The sequence below is a fragment of the Pelmatolapia mariae genome, linkage group LG23, assembly GCF_036321145.2.
Source record: "Pelmatolapia mariae isolate MD_Pm_ZW linkage group LG23, Pm_UMD_F_2, whole genome shotgun sequence".
Lineage (NCBI taxonomy): Eukaryota > Metazoa > Chordata > Actinopteri > Cichliformes > Cichlidae > Pelmatolapia > Pelmatolapia mariae.
Window position 1 is genome coordinate 10,828,581 of NC_086246.1, and position 18,564 is coordinate 10,847,144.

The window sequence follows — 18,564 nt, forward strand, 5'->3', positions numbered from 1 at the left end:
CATTTAGATGCAAATGCTCCTCATTTTCTTCTCTACCAATGTCTCTTCCTTCTCACCCAGGTTCTGCAATGGAGCAGGTGGGTACGGGAGGGGGATTAAGCCAAGGACAGATGAGTTCCGACAGGCGGCCTTGCGCCCGGGGCTCACGGAGGGATGAGGTTGTTCGTTTTCAGCACTGGACAGCGACATTGACATTCATTTACCCACAAGGGCCGGCTGCGCCGCTCTGACAGGCTGACGGCAAGCCAATTACCGCTGAGCTCCATAACAACAAAAAGCCACCAAAATATGGCCAAAAAAGCTGATATTTTGCTCAGGCGTGTCACTAAGCACGGCCCGCCGCTTAATTTGCAACGACAGAAGAGAGTGTTAGCGAGGCTGCAGCCAGGGCAGCGAACGAGTGCATATGGAGATAGTGATGATGTGAACAGAAGACTTGTTAGTTTGTGAGAAATGGAGATAAGAAAGGAAAAAAGACTACAATTGGGAACATTTAAAAATGGATCGCCATGGTGTAGAGTTGGACAGAAGGTTGTGATGTGTTTGCTGGAAAAATCTAACAAAAAAAAAAAAAAAGTTGGAGTGAGTGTGAACTGTGATGGCGTAATCCTGGGTTACCTCGACACGTCACAAACACTTAAGGTAATCCTGGAAGTAAAAAGAGCAGCCCAGTACTCAGCAGCTTTACAAATGTTCATAAAAATGATTTATTTTTTTCTACAAACGCTAACGCTGTGAGACCGAAACACATCTTACATTGCAACGTCACGTTCATTATCAGAAAACCGCCCATCAGAAACCAATCCATGACAGAGGACTGTAACTTGGCAACAGTGTGACAGATGGTGGAGGAGGGGGTCGGGTTGGGGCTGGTTGCGTGAATTGGAATGGCACACGCACAAACACACACTCGCTTACATAAATAGATAGAGTTTAAAAACAGGAGGCACCATCACATCAGGATCATACAAAGTTTATCTGTCAGTTGGTACAAAATCTGACCAATGACACGTGTTGAAAAATTAAAAAAAAAAAAAAAGGATTTGCTGTGGACGTGTCACACAGAAAACAGCACGTATCTGACTTTTTTGCAGGTGTTTTAACATTTTGTTTACAGTGAAATAATTATAGTATAAAATTACCAGTAGTTTTTTTTCTTTTTGTCTGAAAACATGCAGTGACAATGCTGTGTTGCATCACCAGGGGGCAGTAGGGGACAACCTTGCTCTCAGGCACAGCTATACTGCTTGCATGTCTTCTTGAGCGTGCTCAGTGCGACTCTTCTTTTTTTTTCCTTCTCTTTGGTGATTTTACCAGATCAGTTTCATCAGTTTCGACAGTAACAGAGGAACAGACACGTGTCATTTTAACTTCATTTAACTGTATTTTTCTGGCCTGCCGGTGTAAACCCATTCAGCAGGCGAGAGAATCCCTTCTGAGCCTTCCATGAAAGGACTGACCTCGAGGGAATTGTCAGACAACAGGGGTGAGACGAGGCAGTAAAGGAAAACCAGACAGTCCAGTTGGGAAGGAGGTTCCGCCCTGCTGCCGCAGCTCTCACTGCTGATAAAGACTCTGGTGATTTATCATCATACATAATGAAACCCTGTGAGCCCTGAAAGATGAAATCAGACTTTACATGTTGCTGTTTGTTTAAGCCAGTTGTTTAGTTGCTCATCTTGCAAATTAAGCATTAATGTCTGTTTTCACTTCACTACAGAGAAAGAAAATGGAACATTTTCTCTTGAATTTTCAAATTAAAAGCATTGCAGCAGGGGTAAGTTAAAGGTAAAAGGTGCATACTTGCACCACGTGTGCATACATATGTCAAAACCCAAACAAAACAAAGGAAACGTGGAGTGTTTGCAGACAGTAGTTTAGAAAAAGGAGGGTCAGTGCTGTGAAAGTGGACGCAATGGTAACTTAACTCCCACCTCACGCCAGGTGGGAGAGGTGTTACCTGTAACTTCAACCATTATTTGAAAACTGAGGTCTAAAGGAGAATGTACACACAATGAATACATCTGCTTTGTAACCCAAAGTCTGGAGAAATCAGTAGTACTTTTTAATTCCAACATGATGGCTGGGTCTCTCTTTCCCGCTGCCTTCCCCTTCCATCACGTCAGGCAGATGTGGGCGACATGAAAGCCCTGAGAAGGTTACTGAACCGCTGAGGCAGGGCAAATGTTTTTGGGCACGTGTCCATCTCAGTGCGTCTCCTATTATCCGGTTCATGCCGAGTTCACCCTGGTGTTCAAACACGGCACGCTTGCGTCGCTCCCGACTGGAGTGGAAACGTTTCAGATTTGTGCTCCGTTGCACCTGGAGAGGAACTGAAAACAACTCAAAGAGTCCCGACTTTGGCTGCTAAAGTTAGCGCTCAAGGGCGTGGGCCGCACGCCACAGGATGGACACGGTGGAGTGTGACGTCTCAGCTGTCAGGAAAAAGTGTTTGTTTGAGGAGACTGTGCCTCTTCCTTTATGTGCAGACTGAGATCATTCCCACCGTCATGTGAATGTGCATTTAACGCTGAATCTGAAGTTGTTTCATTCTTGTATATATATAAGTCCATTTCATTTTTTTTGGTGTCCAAAAATATTCAAATACTTCCAAGTGTAGACAAAACAACAAAACAACACACTTTCCTCCTGTCGCTCTGTCCGTCTCATGGAAATCCAACACAAAAACTGCTCTCTGTGGAGATGTTGGAAACCTTTAAATGCTCCTTGTTCCCATCTTGTTTGAAGGAGTGATTGTTTTGACACAAAATTACATCACACACACACACACACGCACACCCACACACACACACACACGTGCACTTAACCGTGTCCAAACTCCAGTGAGCAAAAATCCTGCTGCAACTCTTCTTTTTTCGATTTTATCAACAATAAAAGATCAATATATTCAAACGTGTGCGATAGCTAGATTCTTATATAATATATTTTTAAAAAAGTAAAAATTAAAAACTGCAAAACCCAAAATGAAAATATTGGAGAGCAACAGGGTGTGAAATAAAAATAAAACATCTGGAGTCCTATACAGATGTTTCCGACTGTAGCCGCAGGACAAACTTGTGTGATTTGGGATCGATGTACTCCTCGGACATCTGGATGTAGGGGATCTTCTTGGACGTCACCACCAGGCTGAAGTCCACACATTTGAGCAGGAAGATGGTGCCGTCTTTCAGGCCGTTGGTGACTGATGCCTCGCTGATCAGCGTCCACTGACGGGCTCGCCAGAAGTCCCGGCTGTACTGAACGGTTGGACCTGGAGTCAGGTAGCTCTCAAGGAACGCCTGGAAAAGAAGGAAGTATGAAACCATTATATTATGAAAATGCATTTAAATATTAGTTATTATTAATCTCTGGCCCTCTTCCACAGCGTGTAATTGTCCTGTCTTTATCAGATGGCTGCCCCTCCCTGAGCTTGGTTCTGCTGGAGGTTTCTTCCTGTTAAAATGGAGTTTCTCTTTCCCACTTTTGCTTGGTCATAGTGTGTCATATGATTGTTGAGGTTTTTCTCTCTGTTTTCCTTGTCTCATTGTAGGTTCTTTACCTTACCTTATTTGACACTATATAAATATAATTCACTGAAATGACCCCCAAAGAAAGGCCGAATGCCGTGTGTAGAGGTCACAGGACTGACCTTGGGCGTCATGTTGTTGGTGATGCAGAAGGCCAGGTGTTGCTGGATGCTCTCCATGCTGTGGCAGTGCTGTTGCTTGGTGGTCCTCAGGTACTTCTGCAGGGCCCGAGCCATGGATGGGAAGATGGCTTGTGCTGCTTCTCGAGGGTCCATAACGTCCCCAGGTGCTTTTTTCTGCTCTTCCTCCTGCATGCGCTTGATGTGTGTAAACGCTTCCTCTACTGCCACCACCAGCCTGGGAGGGGAAACAGCAAACAACAGCAGTTTCAATAACAGCAGGCTTTTGTGTCTTACTGCTTGAAACGCGTTTTGATCTGACCGACTCACCGTGCTCTGCGTTTGCGGACGCGCCTCTCGTGCTCGGCCTCTTCGTAGTACAGCTCGTTGTGGCTGGTGTCTCTGCGGCGGGCGGCAGCTGCGATCATGGCTCTGGACTGAGAATGGGCGATTCCCGCTGCTGCGTTGTTCCCGGGACCTGCCGCGGCAAAATCAGATTGACGGGAAGGGTTAAACGCATGTATGAGAGTGTTAACAGGTGGTAGCACCCGGTGAAGGAAGAAAGAAATCTTTGGTGATGACACAGAGTGCAATGTGAGAGAACAAGCTGCTGTTAGAGTGAAGAGGGGAGATTATTAATGCACATAAACCGCAGTCCATTTCCTTTTATCACCTGCAACACTTAAAACCCCAGAAGCTGACAAGAAGAGACGCACAAAGTCAGAATTTTTTATTGTTCCGAGCGATGTCATCAGTGGAAAATCCAAAACACATTCCTTCCCCCATGTACGGGCCATTGATATGCAAACACTGCCATTACTCTGCCTTCAGGAGGTACGGGGAGTGCAATTAAATGAGGGTCTCGGGCAACTTCAAAAGTTTACATTTTTAGAATTAGAAATCGGAGGCGGCTGATGAACCCCGCCTGATGTTAATGCAGGTTAAAAGATGGCAGCGCTGGTGAATTATTAATGCGGGGCAGGGATCGAGCATGAACAGAATAATTCATGGACCCCCCCTCCCAACTCTGCTCCTGGTATCACTGCACTGACATGAGGTTTACGGGTGGGAAAAGTTACACTAAATGTCAGGGGAAGGAAGGTGCACTTGGAATTCGCCATGTGGCGCTTTCTGTACGGAAGATTTCAAATAACTCTACGAGACACGCTTACAATAGAAACACGTGTCGGTTAGAAGTCAAATGGAAGTAAAAGTAGTCTAGAGGGTCTTCAATAGTTCAAGACTGTATCTCTCAAATGTGAAAATTCATTGGTGTGAACAATAATAATCTGGAGTATGATGGTTTCTCAGGGGCACTGATACTGTAAAAAAACAAAAATAAATACAAACTGAGCCGAGCAGTGGGGTTCATAGTTTAGGAGAAGGAATTTGTGAGATTAAAGCCACAAATTTACAAAAAAAACTTGAGAATTCTCCGACACTGTGAAGTCATAAGGCCACACCACATTATCGTACATCCTGTTTACAGCCAGTTTACAGTTTAAAGCTACATCAATGAAATAATATTAACAGATGTACGTATCACAAAATGTTGAAAATCACAATAATGTTGTATCATGAATCTCATGTTTGGTGAGTCCCACCTGTACTATTCACACAGTGTCATCGTGTGTAACTGCTTAGGTACCTGTGGACAAATGAAATGCTGTGTGGACTTTTCAAGTGAAAATGATACTAATCTTGTTAACAGCCGTGCTTAAAAAGAGCTTTTCTTTAAAGTCTGAGCAATGTTAGACTGCATGTAGATGAAGCAGAACTGTCGCCAACTGTTAAGAAATGGGGAGATAATATCCAGCGCTGGGGCGATGGATATTAGGAAGCATTGCATGTACAGAAATGAGAATATTCCACAGATTCAGGAATGTGTCATACAATCAGACAAGAAAGTGGGACGATGATCCAAAACGCAGATCAGACTTTTAATGCTGTCTGAAAGAGTGGCACCATTACTCATGACTGCAACAGGAAATACCTGTAACAGGGCTGACTGTATTTCACTCCACTTCTTTGATTTGGTAGTTCAGTCACAGAACCTTGAGCTGACTAAACAACACAGATAAAATAGCTTGTTCCAGGAATCACAAAGCTCACCCGAAGCCATTTGGACGCAGTCTAATCGAGTATTACGGCTGTTTTGCGCTCAGAGCTTCACCAGTTTTTCATTAAGAAAAGATTATCGTCTGTCCCTGAGTCAGAATTATTTATTACAGTAGCAGTGTGGCCGCAGAAAGCAAGAAGTGGGAAGTAAAAGCTCAAGACAAGAGAGCGATGAGAGCGACGGAGGGGTCCCCGAGCAGCTGCTGCGGGAGGAAAATGAAGGAGGATGAGGCTCGAGAGAGAAATGAGAATACTGGTGTTGTAATAGCTATTGATTTATCAGCCATCTCCGTCAACGCCTCCCACTAACATTTGAGAGGAGGAGGAAGAAAGGAGGGAAATAAATGGCAGGAAAATAAAACACCAAACCGAGAGGTGGGAGTCGAGTTAGTGCACTTAAGTGAAGCTTGAGTACACTTAAGGGACTGCAATAATTTAATCGAGGGTTTGTGTTGCATTCTGCCAGCTGTTGTAAGGACAACGCTGAACTTTTTCATCAACCTGTGGCATGCAAAGAGAGAATAGGAGTGGGTGGAAGTGGGGTGGGGGAGGTGGGGGCTTTTCATTTCAAGTACACTGAAGGAATAGCTTTGTTAAAGCGAGCACCAGCAGGCTGTGAGGGTACTTTTATTGGTGGCAGCATTGCATTTACTTACTGTCCAACAGGTAGGCTTTCAGTTTAGCTTTAAAGATGTCTTAACGGGTTAGTGTCAGTGTGAGGAAAAACAGAGAGAGAAGAGCAAGTTTAAAACACTCCACCTGCTCCAGACACGCCGGAAGGTTCGCCCGGGGCGATACAGATAGCCACACTTATATTTTTTTGCATGTTGTAACACATCAGCTACAAATCACCTGTGCTTTATACTACGCTGGTCAATTTTCTAATTATGCCAAGACTGCAGATCAATTTTCTTCCTTCCAGGCAGTTATATGTTTTAGCACATTCCAGCACAGCTAAGGAGATTCGACCTGCAGAGACTTGAAATGTCATTTGGAGCGACTCAGAAAAGCCGAACGACTGCTACACGAAAACGCAGTTTCTAACAGTTAACTCAAAAACAATGTGGCCTCTGTGTAATGGTGTTAAAGATGTATTTATTCTGCCAGTTAAATGGTCACATTACATTGAAATGAGGGCAAAATATTGGCAGATATTATATTAAATATAATTAGAGACAGCCATATTTAGTTTAATTGTTGTAAACAGACCAGAACCATTTAAGCGAATAAGCCTAATTAACTGGAACAATGTTGCCAATTGTTGGACATTTGCTGGTTTTCTCAGTCTGACTCTTGCTGCTCTGTCATTAAACAAAACAAGTCATATCTCATTATGTAGTGTGGGAAATTGTGACCAGACAATCAACATGACCCTGAAGACTGGATCACAGTTGAGGCTGATTCTTTTTAAGCAAAACATTAGACAAACTTGCTGTTAAAGTTTTCAAATGAGAAGATTTGGAGACTTTTTTGTCTTTTTTAGCTAAAAATGTTGCGTTTAAATGTTGGACCCAAAAAAAGGCAACGTGTGAATATGAATCCTTGGAGTTTAAAGGCATTATGGCAATTCAAATATCAAATACATGTTGTTTAAAAAGGGTCAGTGGTCAAACTACAAATCTGAATATGAAATAACTAATCCACATCCACTGTAAAAAGAACCAACTTAATTGAATTATTTCAAGTGGTAACACCTAATTCAATTAAGTTCTTTGAAATGAAGTTAATACATAGAGTAACACAACTGATTTATCTAATGTATTAACTTCATTTCAAAGAACTTAATTAAATTAGGTGTTACCACTTGAAATAATTCAATTAAGTTGGTTCTTTTTTCAGTGTAACAAGAATTGAGAAAGAGTTTTGGTGTCTAATCACTCATTTACCGAATGTCACTGATTCCTAAATGTCAAAATCCTATTTAAATCTATAGATTTCAATTCAATTCAATTTTTTAGTCAGTTTTATTTATACAGCCCCAAATCACAACATCAGTTGCCTCAAGGCGCTTTATATTGTAAGGTAGACCCTACAATAATACATACAGAGAAAAACCCAACAATCATATGACCCCCTATGAGCAAGCACTTTGGCGACAGTGAGAAGGAAAAACTCCCTTTTAACAGGAAGAAACCTCCAGCAGAACCAGGCTCAGGGAGGGGCGGAGCCATCTGCTGCAACTAGTTGGGGTGAAAGAAGGAAGACAGGATAAAAGAGATCTGAGCTGTAGGTCAGTCTGAAAACAGGGAAATATTCAGTGTCTGTGAGCAGTTTAAAGACTGAACAATAATCAGTTTGTTGAACAGATAGTTGTAAAAAGTAAAACACACAGTTTGCCCAAACAGATCAGTATAAGGAAGGAAAAGCAGACCTCTGAGACTCCACCACCCCAGAGCACAAAGAACAACCAAAATCACTGAAGACATGAAGCATCCCACTCACCCTCAGCAGGGGCTGCTGGGAACTCACCATCCACATTGTACACCTTGAGGCCAGCCAGATGCTTGGCAGCGCGGGACTTGGAGGCGGAAAGCAGCGCTGGGTTATGAACCGGAAAGTCACAGTAGTAGTGCTCTATGATGGCCAGAGCTGCCCGCTGAATACTGGAGAGGAAGAAATGGGAAAATCAAAGGGAAGTTTAAGCCACAGGAAATGTTTGAGTTTGGAATTCAGGTAGCTTTGTGCCAGCATGAGAGCTTCAGGTCTGAGAGCAGGACGTGAGGAACATTAGCCACGGGACGTTTTTCACTTGTAACACCAAAGACTAGAAAATACCCGCAGTAATTCTACAAGCCTTCCTGCTGACTACAAACGCACAGCGAAAAGGTAGAAGGCAAAAAGCAGGAGGAAGCACTAGCCAACAGACATTTCTGGCTTTCTTTGAAAACTTTCTGCGAGTGAAGAAAAACCCTTCTAGCATTTCTTCAGAATAACAGTACCATCAACATAAAACAGGGAGAGAGAGAGACAGAGCGAGGGGACAGAAGTGATATGGAACGAAGGTGGAACAGTGCAGCAACTGAAATGAAAAGATCTGACAGTAATACTTAATGACTAAGTGGAAATGATTCTTAAAGACACACAAAAAAAACACCTTGGAGAACAGAATATCAGCACATCTAGAAGACAATGCATAGTGTAGAGGTAGATCTGCTGTGCTTGACGGGATTTAAGTGAAGATAAAAACACAGAGAACAGAATCAGTGACAAAAACATTTACAGATCTTCATCACCGGATGACCCACAATCCTCTGGAACTACATTAATGCATTAGTCAGAGCTGAAGACTGCGACAGAAAATCGGATTTCTGCTTCTCCTCGATGTCTCATTAATGCAATTTATTTTCACTGTTGGTCCCGGCAAACGTAAGATTTGAAAAGGCAGGGTGATTTATAGCCTGGAGGAAAAGACAAATCATGAGGTGGAAAAAAGGAGAGCTAGAGCTAGAAGAGACGTGGAGTGCTATTCACATTTATACCTTTATATAATCGTTCATGTCTTCTTTATGTAGCATGTACATGGTGAGCAGCAGCAGGTGATAACTGCATGTTCACAAACATCAGATGGGGGGCCACTACGAGCTGCAGGGTGAAGGTTGCCTTACAGGTGTTTAAGAGCCAACCAAGAAAAGGAAGTGATGTTTGAGGTTACAAGAGGAGCAAAGATGACAGAAGGAGTCACGAGCATGAAAGAGAAGCCAGAGACTCAAAGTGAGCTCAAAGTGTATAACCCAGACTGTGATACTTTATACCATGGATCACTAAGCATGCCAGGTCTTGTCTTTTGTAACTCAACACTATAAAATCAGCTGTACACAGGTAAAGTATTTTCACACGATAACGGTCATAAATCACTGGCTTGATAATAATATAGTTCCTCTGTGGTTCCTCTTTCAAATAAAAAAGGTAAATCACGCCAAAACGACACACTTACTCAAGCAGCGACACTACGACCTTGCATTACCAATACTTTCCAGCAGTCATGCTAATATCAGCTGACTATAAATACAGACTCTCGTGTCATGGTTCAAAAATTTGATCGCTGATTGGAAAAGGTTTGCAGTTTTATATCAAAACATTATAGCTGCACATCAATAGTTTTACAGTTAGCATGTCTCTCTGTGCCTGCAGGGCTTTTCGGTCCAAAGACATGCTCACTAGGTTAACGAGTGATTTTGGTGTAGGTATCAACAAGAGTGCGAATGATTGTGAGTATAACTCTGTCATAGATGTTAATTAGTCTAAATGTTACGTATGATATCTTTTAACTCACAGTTAGTCTCAACAACTGTACCAACTCTGTATGTATGTGTATCATGAGCTCAGTTTCACACCCTGCATTTGGCTGAAAGGAGGACAGCAGATGCTGCTGTTAACTAACACATAACAAGACTTTACAGCTCAACACTGGACTCTTTTCATTCATTGTGTGAGCCGGCCTGTGTCATTCTTCAGTCCACACGGACAGCTAACTTAATAAACCCAAACAACAACACGTGCTAGTCTGCAGCATGCGCTTCCTATTATCCCAAAGGAGGATGAATACAGACTCACTGATGAAAGCACTTATATCCTTTTTCTGACCTTTAACATTCCTGCTTCTAAAGCAAACCTTACATTAAATAATGTGTCATGTGACGTATTACAGAGAGCTGGAAATCACCCAGGCAGCATTAAAAAGTCATTCGTTGTTACCGCTCTGCCATCTGATGACAGTCACATGTATGAGAGCTCACACTAACATCACCAGAGGCAAGCAGAGTTCTAAGAAATACTTTTCAATGACAGAGGATGTCTCTTCATGTCGATCCATAGGATTTGTTACACACTGGAGAAAAGTGAAGAAGACTCTAAACACCACATTCACACTATGTCCTCTAACACGGTGAAGATACAGATCTCGAGACAGTGTTTTTTCTGGACTTTTTTATTTGGGCTGCCTTCATCACCACTAATCTCATTGAGACTTTGAAAAACAAAGCAAATTTAAGTGAGCTAAGATGACAGCTAAAGGTTGTACAACATGCTCGAACAAGGAGGATCTTTAAAATAAACAAGCGTGGTCTTGCCAATTTCCTAATCAAACAAGCTTAATTCTCTAAATTTAGCATAGGATTCATGCAGTTTCAGTCTGACGATTTCTTTGCCCGGCGGCACGGCGTTGCAGTGATCGGCACTGTCGGATCGCAGCAGGGTAGTTAGGGAATGAGATGGATGGACTTATTTGCCAGATCACCGAGAAATAATGGCATCAATATTGACTCTGTGATCATTCTCAGAGATTAGCACCCTGTTGTATCCACTTCAATAACTTGGAAGTGAGACAGCACTTTGTTCTTGATTTCTGTTTGCATGTTTCTGACCCTAAGAAGCAGAGAGTTGCCTAAAAGCCCTCAAGACCAGAAACACAACAAATTAACATAAAATTCTCTATCTAGTTATACAATCAGGTGTTAGGGTCACACGCTGTTTACTGATATTTCAAAAAGAAAGTGTACATACGCATTTACAGAAACTCGGAAGATTTTAGCAGATAATCTCTAATAGGATCTCCAGCTGCAGAAAAACAAATAAATCACAGGGTGTTGATTATTTTAGCACGAGTGGAGTCGGCGCTCATTTTCGCCAAAGAGGCAGCAGAGAGTGTGATAACACCCAGACAGCCCTGTGCTGCATTAAGCACTCACACTAGGCAGCACCATTGTTTAGCTGTAACTTACGTAAATAGTGAGTCAGTCCCTGCCTCTTCCCAAGTTCAATCAATTATTAAGCAGAGCAAACATGACACAAAGCAATTCAAACCGAGGAGCTCAACTGGGCCCACAGAGCAAGGAGAATGCAAACTCAGAGAAGGAAATAAAGAACCTTCTCTTAAAACTTTGCAGTTCAATCATAAACCAGATCCTCTGAGAGCGCGAGAGCGACGTGATTGATCACTGTTCTGATGCACAGGAATGCTCGGTTAGGGAAGTAAAGCGGGAAGTCCCCCAACTGTGAATGTGTTTAAACCACTCCTCTCTTAACAACTTGGTAAGGAATGCACTTTGTATTCGACTCGTCCGGTCAAACAACGAAGCAAAAAAAAAAAAACCTCCTCTGGCCCTCAGATTGGCATCAAAGGCAGACAGAAACAAGCCATCGGGGCCCGAGGGCCCAGGATAGGGTCCTCATTATGATAAGGCTGAGGATGGATGCCAGAAAAGCAGGAATGTGAGCAGCACCAGCCACCGCCTGTTAATAGAGAACATACACGAGAGGTTGGCTGGGAAAACATAACACCCACTAGTGTGTCTGGGCTTCTCTGTATGATACGCTGCTCGTGTTTGAGGCAATGTGTGCACAAATCTGTCATTTGCATGTATATGGTGCAATTATCCATGCACACACACAGGCGTGCCTCCGTTTGTGTGTGGCTGTGCGCGTCAGGCTGACCAGATGCCGCGCTGCAGTCTGTAGGGAGCACTAATTAGCTGTGTGTTTACAGTCACAGACGGACAACAGAGCGAGGCTGGGCCTGCTGCCGGCCGTGCAGGGATGAATGGCACGGCTTACAAAGGACGACAACCCCAAGGCAACCGGCGAACACACCGCTCAGACCAATAAATGCTTTAACTTGTCTGACCTGTTCCTGCTGATGCTTAGCAATTTTATTTCCTTTTCCCCCCACATTTTAGCGTACTGATTACTTAAAAAAAAGTCTGAAAAGAGCCAGAAATGTTCAAACAAACATAGTTGAAAAATTTCCATCCTGTTTTTCCAAACAAAAAAAAGGTTTTGTGCTGGGACCAATTCTATTTACATTATACATCCTTTTCTCAATTCAGGTAAAACATGAGGTTAATGTACACTGTACACGGTTAATGTTAGAAACGTAGTGTCGAGGAACATACACTACCAGTCAAAAGTTTGGACACACCTTCTCATTTAATGGTTTTTCTTTACTTTTAATACTTTCTACAATGTAGATACATACTGAAGACATCAAATATATGAAGCAAGATATATGGAATTATGTAGCAAAGAGAAAATTAATAAATAACTCTAAATATGTCTTATATCGTAGATTCCTGAAAGTAGCCACCCTTTGCTACTCCATGTTTGACAGACAGTGATGTGGATGCTGTACCAAAGTTTTCAGTTTCAATGTACCCTCATATATGTCCACGAGCTGTGGGTAGTGAATGAGATCGTGGATATGAGTGACAGAAATGAGCTTCCTCTGAAAGGTGGCGGGGGCGCTCCCTTAGAAATAGGGTGAGGAGATAGGTCACTTGGGTGCAGCTCAGAGTAGAGCTGCTACTCCTCCACATCAACATGAGCCTGCTGAGGTAGTGTGGGCACCTGATTAGGATGCCTCCTGAGTGAGGCGATTTGGATATGTCCAACTGGATGGAGGCCTCAGGGCAGACTCAGGGCATGCTGGAGATTATGTCTTTCGGCTGGCCTGGAAATGCCTTGGTGTCCCCCCAGAAGAGTTGGCTGGGGAAAGGGGGTCCTAGGCATTTCTACTTAGACTGCTGTGCCTACGACCCACTATGTGTGGATGGAATGTTTCAGTGGAAAGTTCTTCAATTTGTTAGTCATTGGCACCATTGCTCCAAAACAGTGCCAATGAACACCTGGGACAAATAACCCCTTAAACACTTATAGTAATATTAAATCTGAGCAAAATCAGTAATTCCAAAATAAAAGACATGAAGTAGTTTTGGTGGTGGAGTTGACAAGAGGCGTAAATGTGTAAAATAAAACAGCAGAGTAACAATTATAACGGCTGCACTGGACGCCTGCATGAATATGATCAGATGTTATTTAGTGGCAATCGGCGAGTTAGCCAGATAAACATAATTGAAAATGCTAATGCAAGACTGACTGCACGTTCATGTGCGGACTTGCTGGAGTTATTTCTGTCTCAGTGTGCATTTTGGCTGATGAATAAAAACATCTTTAAATATTTTGAGGCTGGATATGCAAATAGAAGTGGATGGGCAAAAATGCAGGAAGACATAAACCTTAAAATATAAGTGCAGATACGGTATACAGATAGTGTTTCACCTATCCGGTCATAAAAAAGCTCCATCCATAAATCCGTCAGGTTTTATTAGATACCCAAAAGCAAAAGGTATGTCAGACTAAGGGCTGTGTATTGATAGCAGAGAGCAATGGGGGAGCTGCTGGGTTTGGCTGAAAATGGTCTCTTCCTGTTTTTACTCAGAGACGATAAAGTCATAAAAAGGTTGGTCTTGTCGGTTCCTTCCCACACACACACACACACACACACACACACACACACACACACACACACACACACACACACACACCTTCTCTTTCTTTCTTTCCCACATTTTACAATTCGTCAACACTACCTTTCCATTAACTATTAATTCCTTGTTCTCTATTCTCCCTTTTGGTCCCTCCTTTAGATTTTTCCTTGTTCCAGTCTCCCGGGTCTTTCCTATGTACTCCGCCCTGTGTCTGCAGCTCTTTTCTGAGGAGTTTCCTCTCTGAAGTCTTCCCCACCCTCTCCTTTTTTTTCCTTCTGGCATGGTTTTCTCTCCACATCAGGTACTTTGTCTTTGTGCCTTTTTTATACATTCTACATTTTCTTCAGCTCTACCTTATAATAATCATTTCTACTATCTATGTGTTAATGACTCCTTAATATTCATCTTCTTCTCTTTCTTTCCTACATGAATTTCTTACTCCCATCTCTGTGCAAGTAAGCAGCTATTAGCCTCTTATTTTCCCACCTCTCTAACTTGAGGTGCCCCAGTTTCTGTCCTTTCCTCTGCCTTCATCTCGCCCACACGGACGTCTTTTGTTTTCCCTAAATTCATCTCCCCTTGATCTCTTCCTCTCTCTCCTGGTTGCTAACACAGTGTCACTAAGTCTTACAAAGTTGTTGACTTTTTAGATCTCATCAGCAACAGCAAACTATTTGAAAGCTCGCTGAGCTACATTTGGATGTAAATATGCTTTTCTTTCCAGTCCGATTGACATGGAAGCTATGATAGCAAAGAGTGTCACATCCCATTTTAACCCTCTAAGAACAAGTGGGCCAGAAAAATGAAACCAAAAGGCAAATGGAACTGCAAAACTGCAGTTCCCCTGATGGCCACTAGAGGCAAGCCTGGCTCCCAAATATGTCAATGTGTGCATTTTATTGGAAAGAACTCCCTCAAAAACCTACCTCAAACACTCCCTCTTGTTCATACTGTTAATGCTTTACCCTTGGACTAACGCCATGAAAAACACAAATTTATTCAAAGACGATGCTAAAAGAAGAGAATGTCTACATTTAATGGAGTCACTCTGTGCTCCTTACCTGAGCTGTCCCAGGTTGTAGTGCCTTGTCTCGCCATCTGTGGAGCGTGTGACGCACACAGAGTAGCACGGCTGAAGCTGCCGCAGTTCCAGCAGGACGATGGCCAGGTAGTGGATGAAGAGGAGAGCGTCCACAAGCGACACGGCGTACTGCACGATACCCTGGTAGTTCTCGTCCTATCAACAGTTAGGATTTTTGGGAATCGTTTGTGACCGATTTACTCAAAATATGTACAGTAAACACAAATCCAATAAAATAACTGCACAGTAAATATGTCCCAACACAGTTCCAAGCACAGAATATGCCTAAAATAGCCTTCCAGGCATAAACACATGTGAGACTAGATGTAGAGCATATAAATATTTAGCAGCGGCTGAAACGCTGTCCTTTGAAAGTGTGTATTCCTACAGGGATTCTCATTGAGGGACTTACAAGGATTTTAAATTATGGCTCACAGAGTAAACACACAGCACTGGGAAATCAAATATCTGTGTTTTAGCTGTTTGTGGCTTTGTTGAGCTTCTGATGGCATTAAAAATGAATGTGACTGCAGTACTCATGCTACTGAAACCTTTGTTTCTGTGCGTATGTGTGTGTAGTACTCAATTAATTTTCATTCACACGTACAGTTTTCCCCTCTCTTAGCTCACCTGTGAGTCGAGTATCCTGACTCCATAGAAGAGCCAATAGGAGATCACAAAGAGCAGAACCAGTACAGCAAGTAGAGCCCGGAATACATAGACCCTTGGGAGTCCTGCCCGCGCTGGTCTGAAGAAGAGCGCCCAGACAGCCAGCAGCAGTATGAGCAGTTTGAAGGCCACAGAGATGAAGAGGCCCTCGCAGGCCGTCCCGCAGCTCTGCAGCTTGTCTGGCCAGAGGATATGGGGTAGCACCAGAAAGGCCAGTGGCGTGAGAAACACCAGCAGGCCTAAGATTATTGCCAGGGTCCGTGTGAAGTAACGGCGGCAGTCGAGCCCCACACTGTCCTCCAGATCCTTTGTGATGCGAACGATGTCCTCCTGAGAGAGGCTGTGCTCCGAGGTGCCCGTGACGGCTGTGGTGGTCTCGCCCCAGTTGTCATCCTGTGAAAATAGGGAGGAAACCAAAAGAGGATTTCAGACAACTGGTCCATCTCAGTTCCCTTATTTCATCATCAATCACATCTTGATCTTCGGTGGACCACAAATTCAATCCCGTCAGCTGTTATAAAGGACATTCCAGTGTCCTATTTCAGTTCATCGCTCGCAGGAGCAGGAACCCCTGAGGGGCTTCTGACAGACAGACACGCCATTTTATTGGAAATAATCACCGTAACAATATAATAGTGTAATAAAAACAAACTTTTATACACTCCAGATTCACCATCATGTGAACAGCACTGGATATTATAGAACAATGTTATTCATCATTTGATGGAAAGATCTTTTACAACTTCTGTACATCACACACTCTGAATCTATTACTACAGTTTCTGGCCTGAAACTCTAAACACACATTTGTTGCAGCAGAAGAACAATTTAAAATACAATTGTCAAAGGTCATTAAAAAAAAACCCTTGCCCTCCAGATTCTTCCCACAGTCCAAAGACTGATTGTAAGCTGGCCGTGGATGTTGGAAAATGGTTAAAAGGTGTCTTGCAGTGAGCGGTCAATAAGATGCATTCCATTTCTAGTAAACATTGGATGGTACATGCCCTCTGAAGCCATCCCTATTCACATTATTTAGTTAAGGAAAAAAAGGATGGATTAACAGATGGATGGTTTTCCCCTCTGCTTGAGCCACTTCTCTTTAGCTTAACATACACTTGTAGATGGATATCACCTGTTACTGCATTCTAAAATGGTTTTTCACCTTTGACTGAAGCATCAGCTGAAAGGACAGAGAGACTCTTTCCAAGCATGTGAGAAAGAAGGGACTAAAAATGGGAAGTGGAAAAAGCTAACAGCACAAGCTGCCAACTGGGCTACACGCTGACGTCTGGGCTGGACTGCATCCGCAGATAATGATGGTTAGCGGTGTCAGAGCAGAGCTGCTAGAATAACAAAGATAAGAACTCTTTACGCTGTAGTCATAACAGGCCTCTAACGTGACCCTGCGAGCCGCTGAGTTCCGCCTCTAAAAGCAAAAAAAGGGTAGATGATGAACTGCCATCAGCTATAAGTAAATTCAGTAACAGATTTACCCACCAATCGGCCAGAAATGCTGCACCTAATGTGCAATATAATGCATATTTTGGGTTCATATCCATAACATGTGCCTGAGACTTGTAGAGATGGGGGAGACACATTATGAACAATTCCACTGAGGAGGTTAAAAAGATGATGCTGCTGCACGGGAACAGAAAGTATCCCACTGGCCTCAGGGTGAAAACTTTGCAGTTAATCTGCATACTCAAGTTTTAATAAGAGAATTCCACTACAAGACCACGTCTGCACCCACACACAAGCCAAGATGATGAGAGAAAAAGGTAAAAAGGTTTTATCAGGACCTTTCAGACGAATGGGAAAATGGACTAGTTCCTATATAGCGCTTTAAACAGCAAGGGCAGCATTATCATAGGATCAGGCTGGTCTAAAACTGCCTTAATATCACCAAACAAGCCTGATTTTTATTCTAGCAAAAGGTATTTGCACATTTGCCTTCACACGCATAGTAACATGAGCGACATCCCATTCTTAATCCACGTCTTAATCGACCTTGTTTTGTGCACGTTGGAACAGAGTTGGGAGCATGAAAGCATGAAATTGTCCAAAATGTCTTGGTATGCTGACGCACTAAGAGGTCCTTTCATTGGAACTAAAGGGGCAAGCCCAACTCCTGAAAAACAACCCCACAGCATCAACAAAGCTTTAAAAATGATGCATGAGGTATATTTTTAGTAGCACCAACACTCACAGGGGACGACCCAGGCACCTGTTTTTACTGGTCTCTCTCTGAAGAGGTTCAACACTGAAAGCAGTCTCAAGATGGTCTGACGTTTGACCCGCTACAATCATAAAAATGGACTCATATGATGCATTCCCATGATGCATTGAGTATTTCTTCTTCAGTCACCTTTCTCACTCACTATGTGTTAATAGACCTCTCTGCACTGAATCATACTTGTTATTAATCTCTGTCTCTCTTCCACAGCATGTCTTTATCCTGTCTTCCTTCTCTCACCCCAACCGGTCGCAGCAGATGGCCCCGCCCCTCCCTGAGCCTGGTTCTGTCGGAGGTTTCTTCCTGTTAAAAGGGAGTTTTTCCTTCCCACTGTCACCAAAGTGCTCACTCATAGGGGGTCATATGATTGTTGGGTTTTTCTCTGTATGTATTTCTCCAAAAGTTGAATCTGTTCATCTGGACGTAGCGTTTTGTGGGAGAAACATTTCGTCACTCATCCAAGTGACTTCTTCAGTCTCAGCTGACTGCAGGTTTCCCCAATCTTATAAACAGTGCATTTGCATAATGACTGAAACCAGCCCACTGAAGGAACAAT

At 43.0% G+C, this 18,564-nt stretch overlaps 1 protein-coding gene across 5 annotated transcripts in view; it reads right to left on the minus strand.

The window, feature by feature from the left end:
• Positions 1–689: 689 nt before the first annotated feature.
• The window catches only part of LOC134620482 (vang-like protein 1), a 55,114-nt gene continuing 37,239 nt past the window's right edge, over positions 690–18,564 (minus strand). For 4 of the 5 annotated variants that reach the window (XM_063466652.1, XM_063466656.1, XM_063466655.1 and 1 more), the window contains 6 exons: positions 15,737–16,168; positions 15,087–15,262; positions 8,207–8,367; positions 3,977–4,124; positions 3,650–3,884; positions 690–3,299 (listed from right to left, as the gene is read on the minus strand). In XM_063466652.1, coding sequence (XP_063322722.1) covers positions 3,039–3,299; positions 3,650–3,884; positions 3,977–4,124; positions 8,207–8,367; positions 15,087–15,262; positions 15,737–16,168 — 1,413 coding nt within the window. In that variant the 3' untranslated portion in view covers positions 690–3,038. The remainder of the gene's footprint in view (positions 3,300–3,649; positions 3,885–3,976; positions 4,125–8,206; positions 8,368–15,086; positions 15,263–15,736; positions 16,169–18,564) is intronic. The other variant, XM_063466653.1, reaches the window with a different exon arrangement.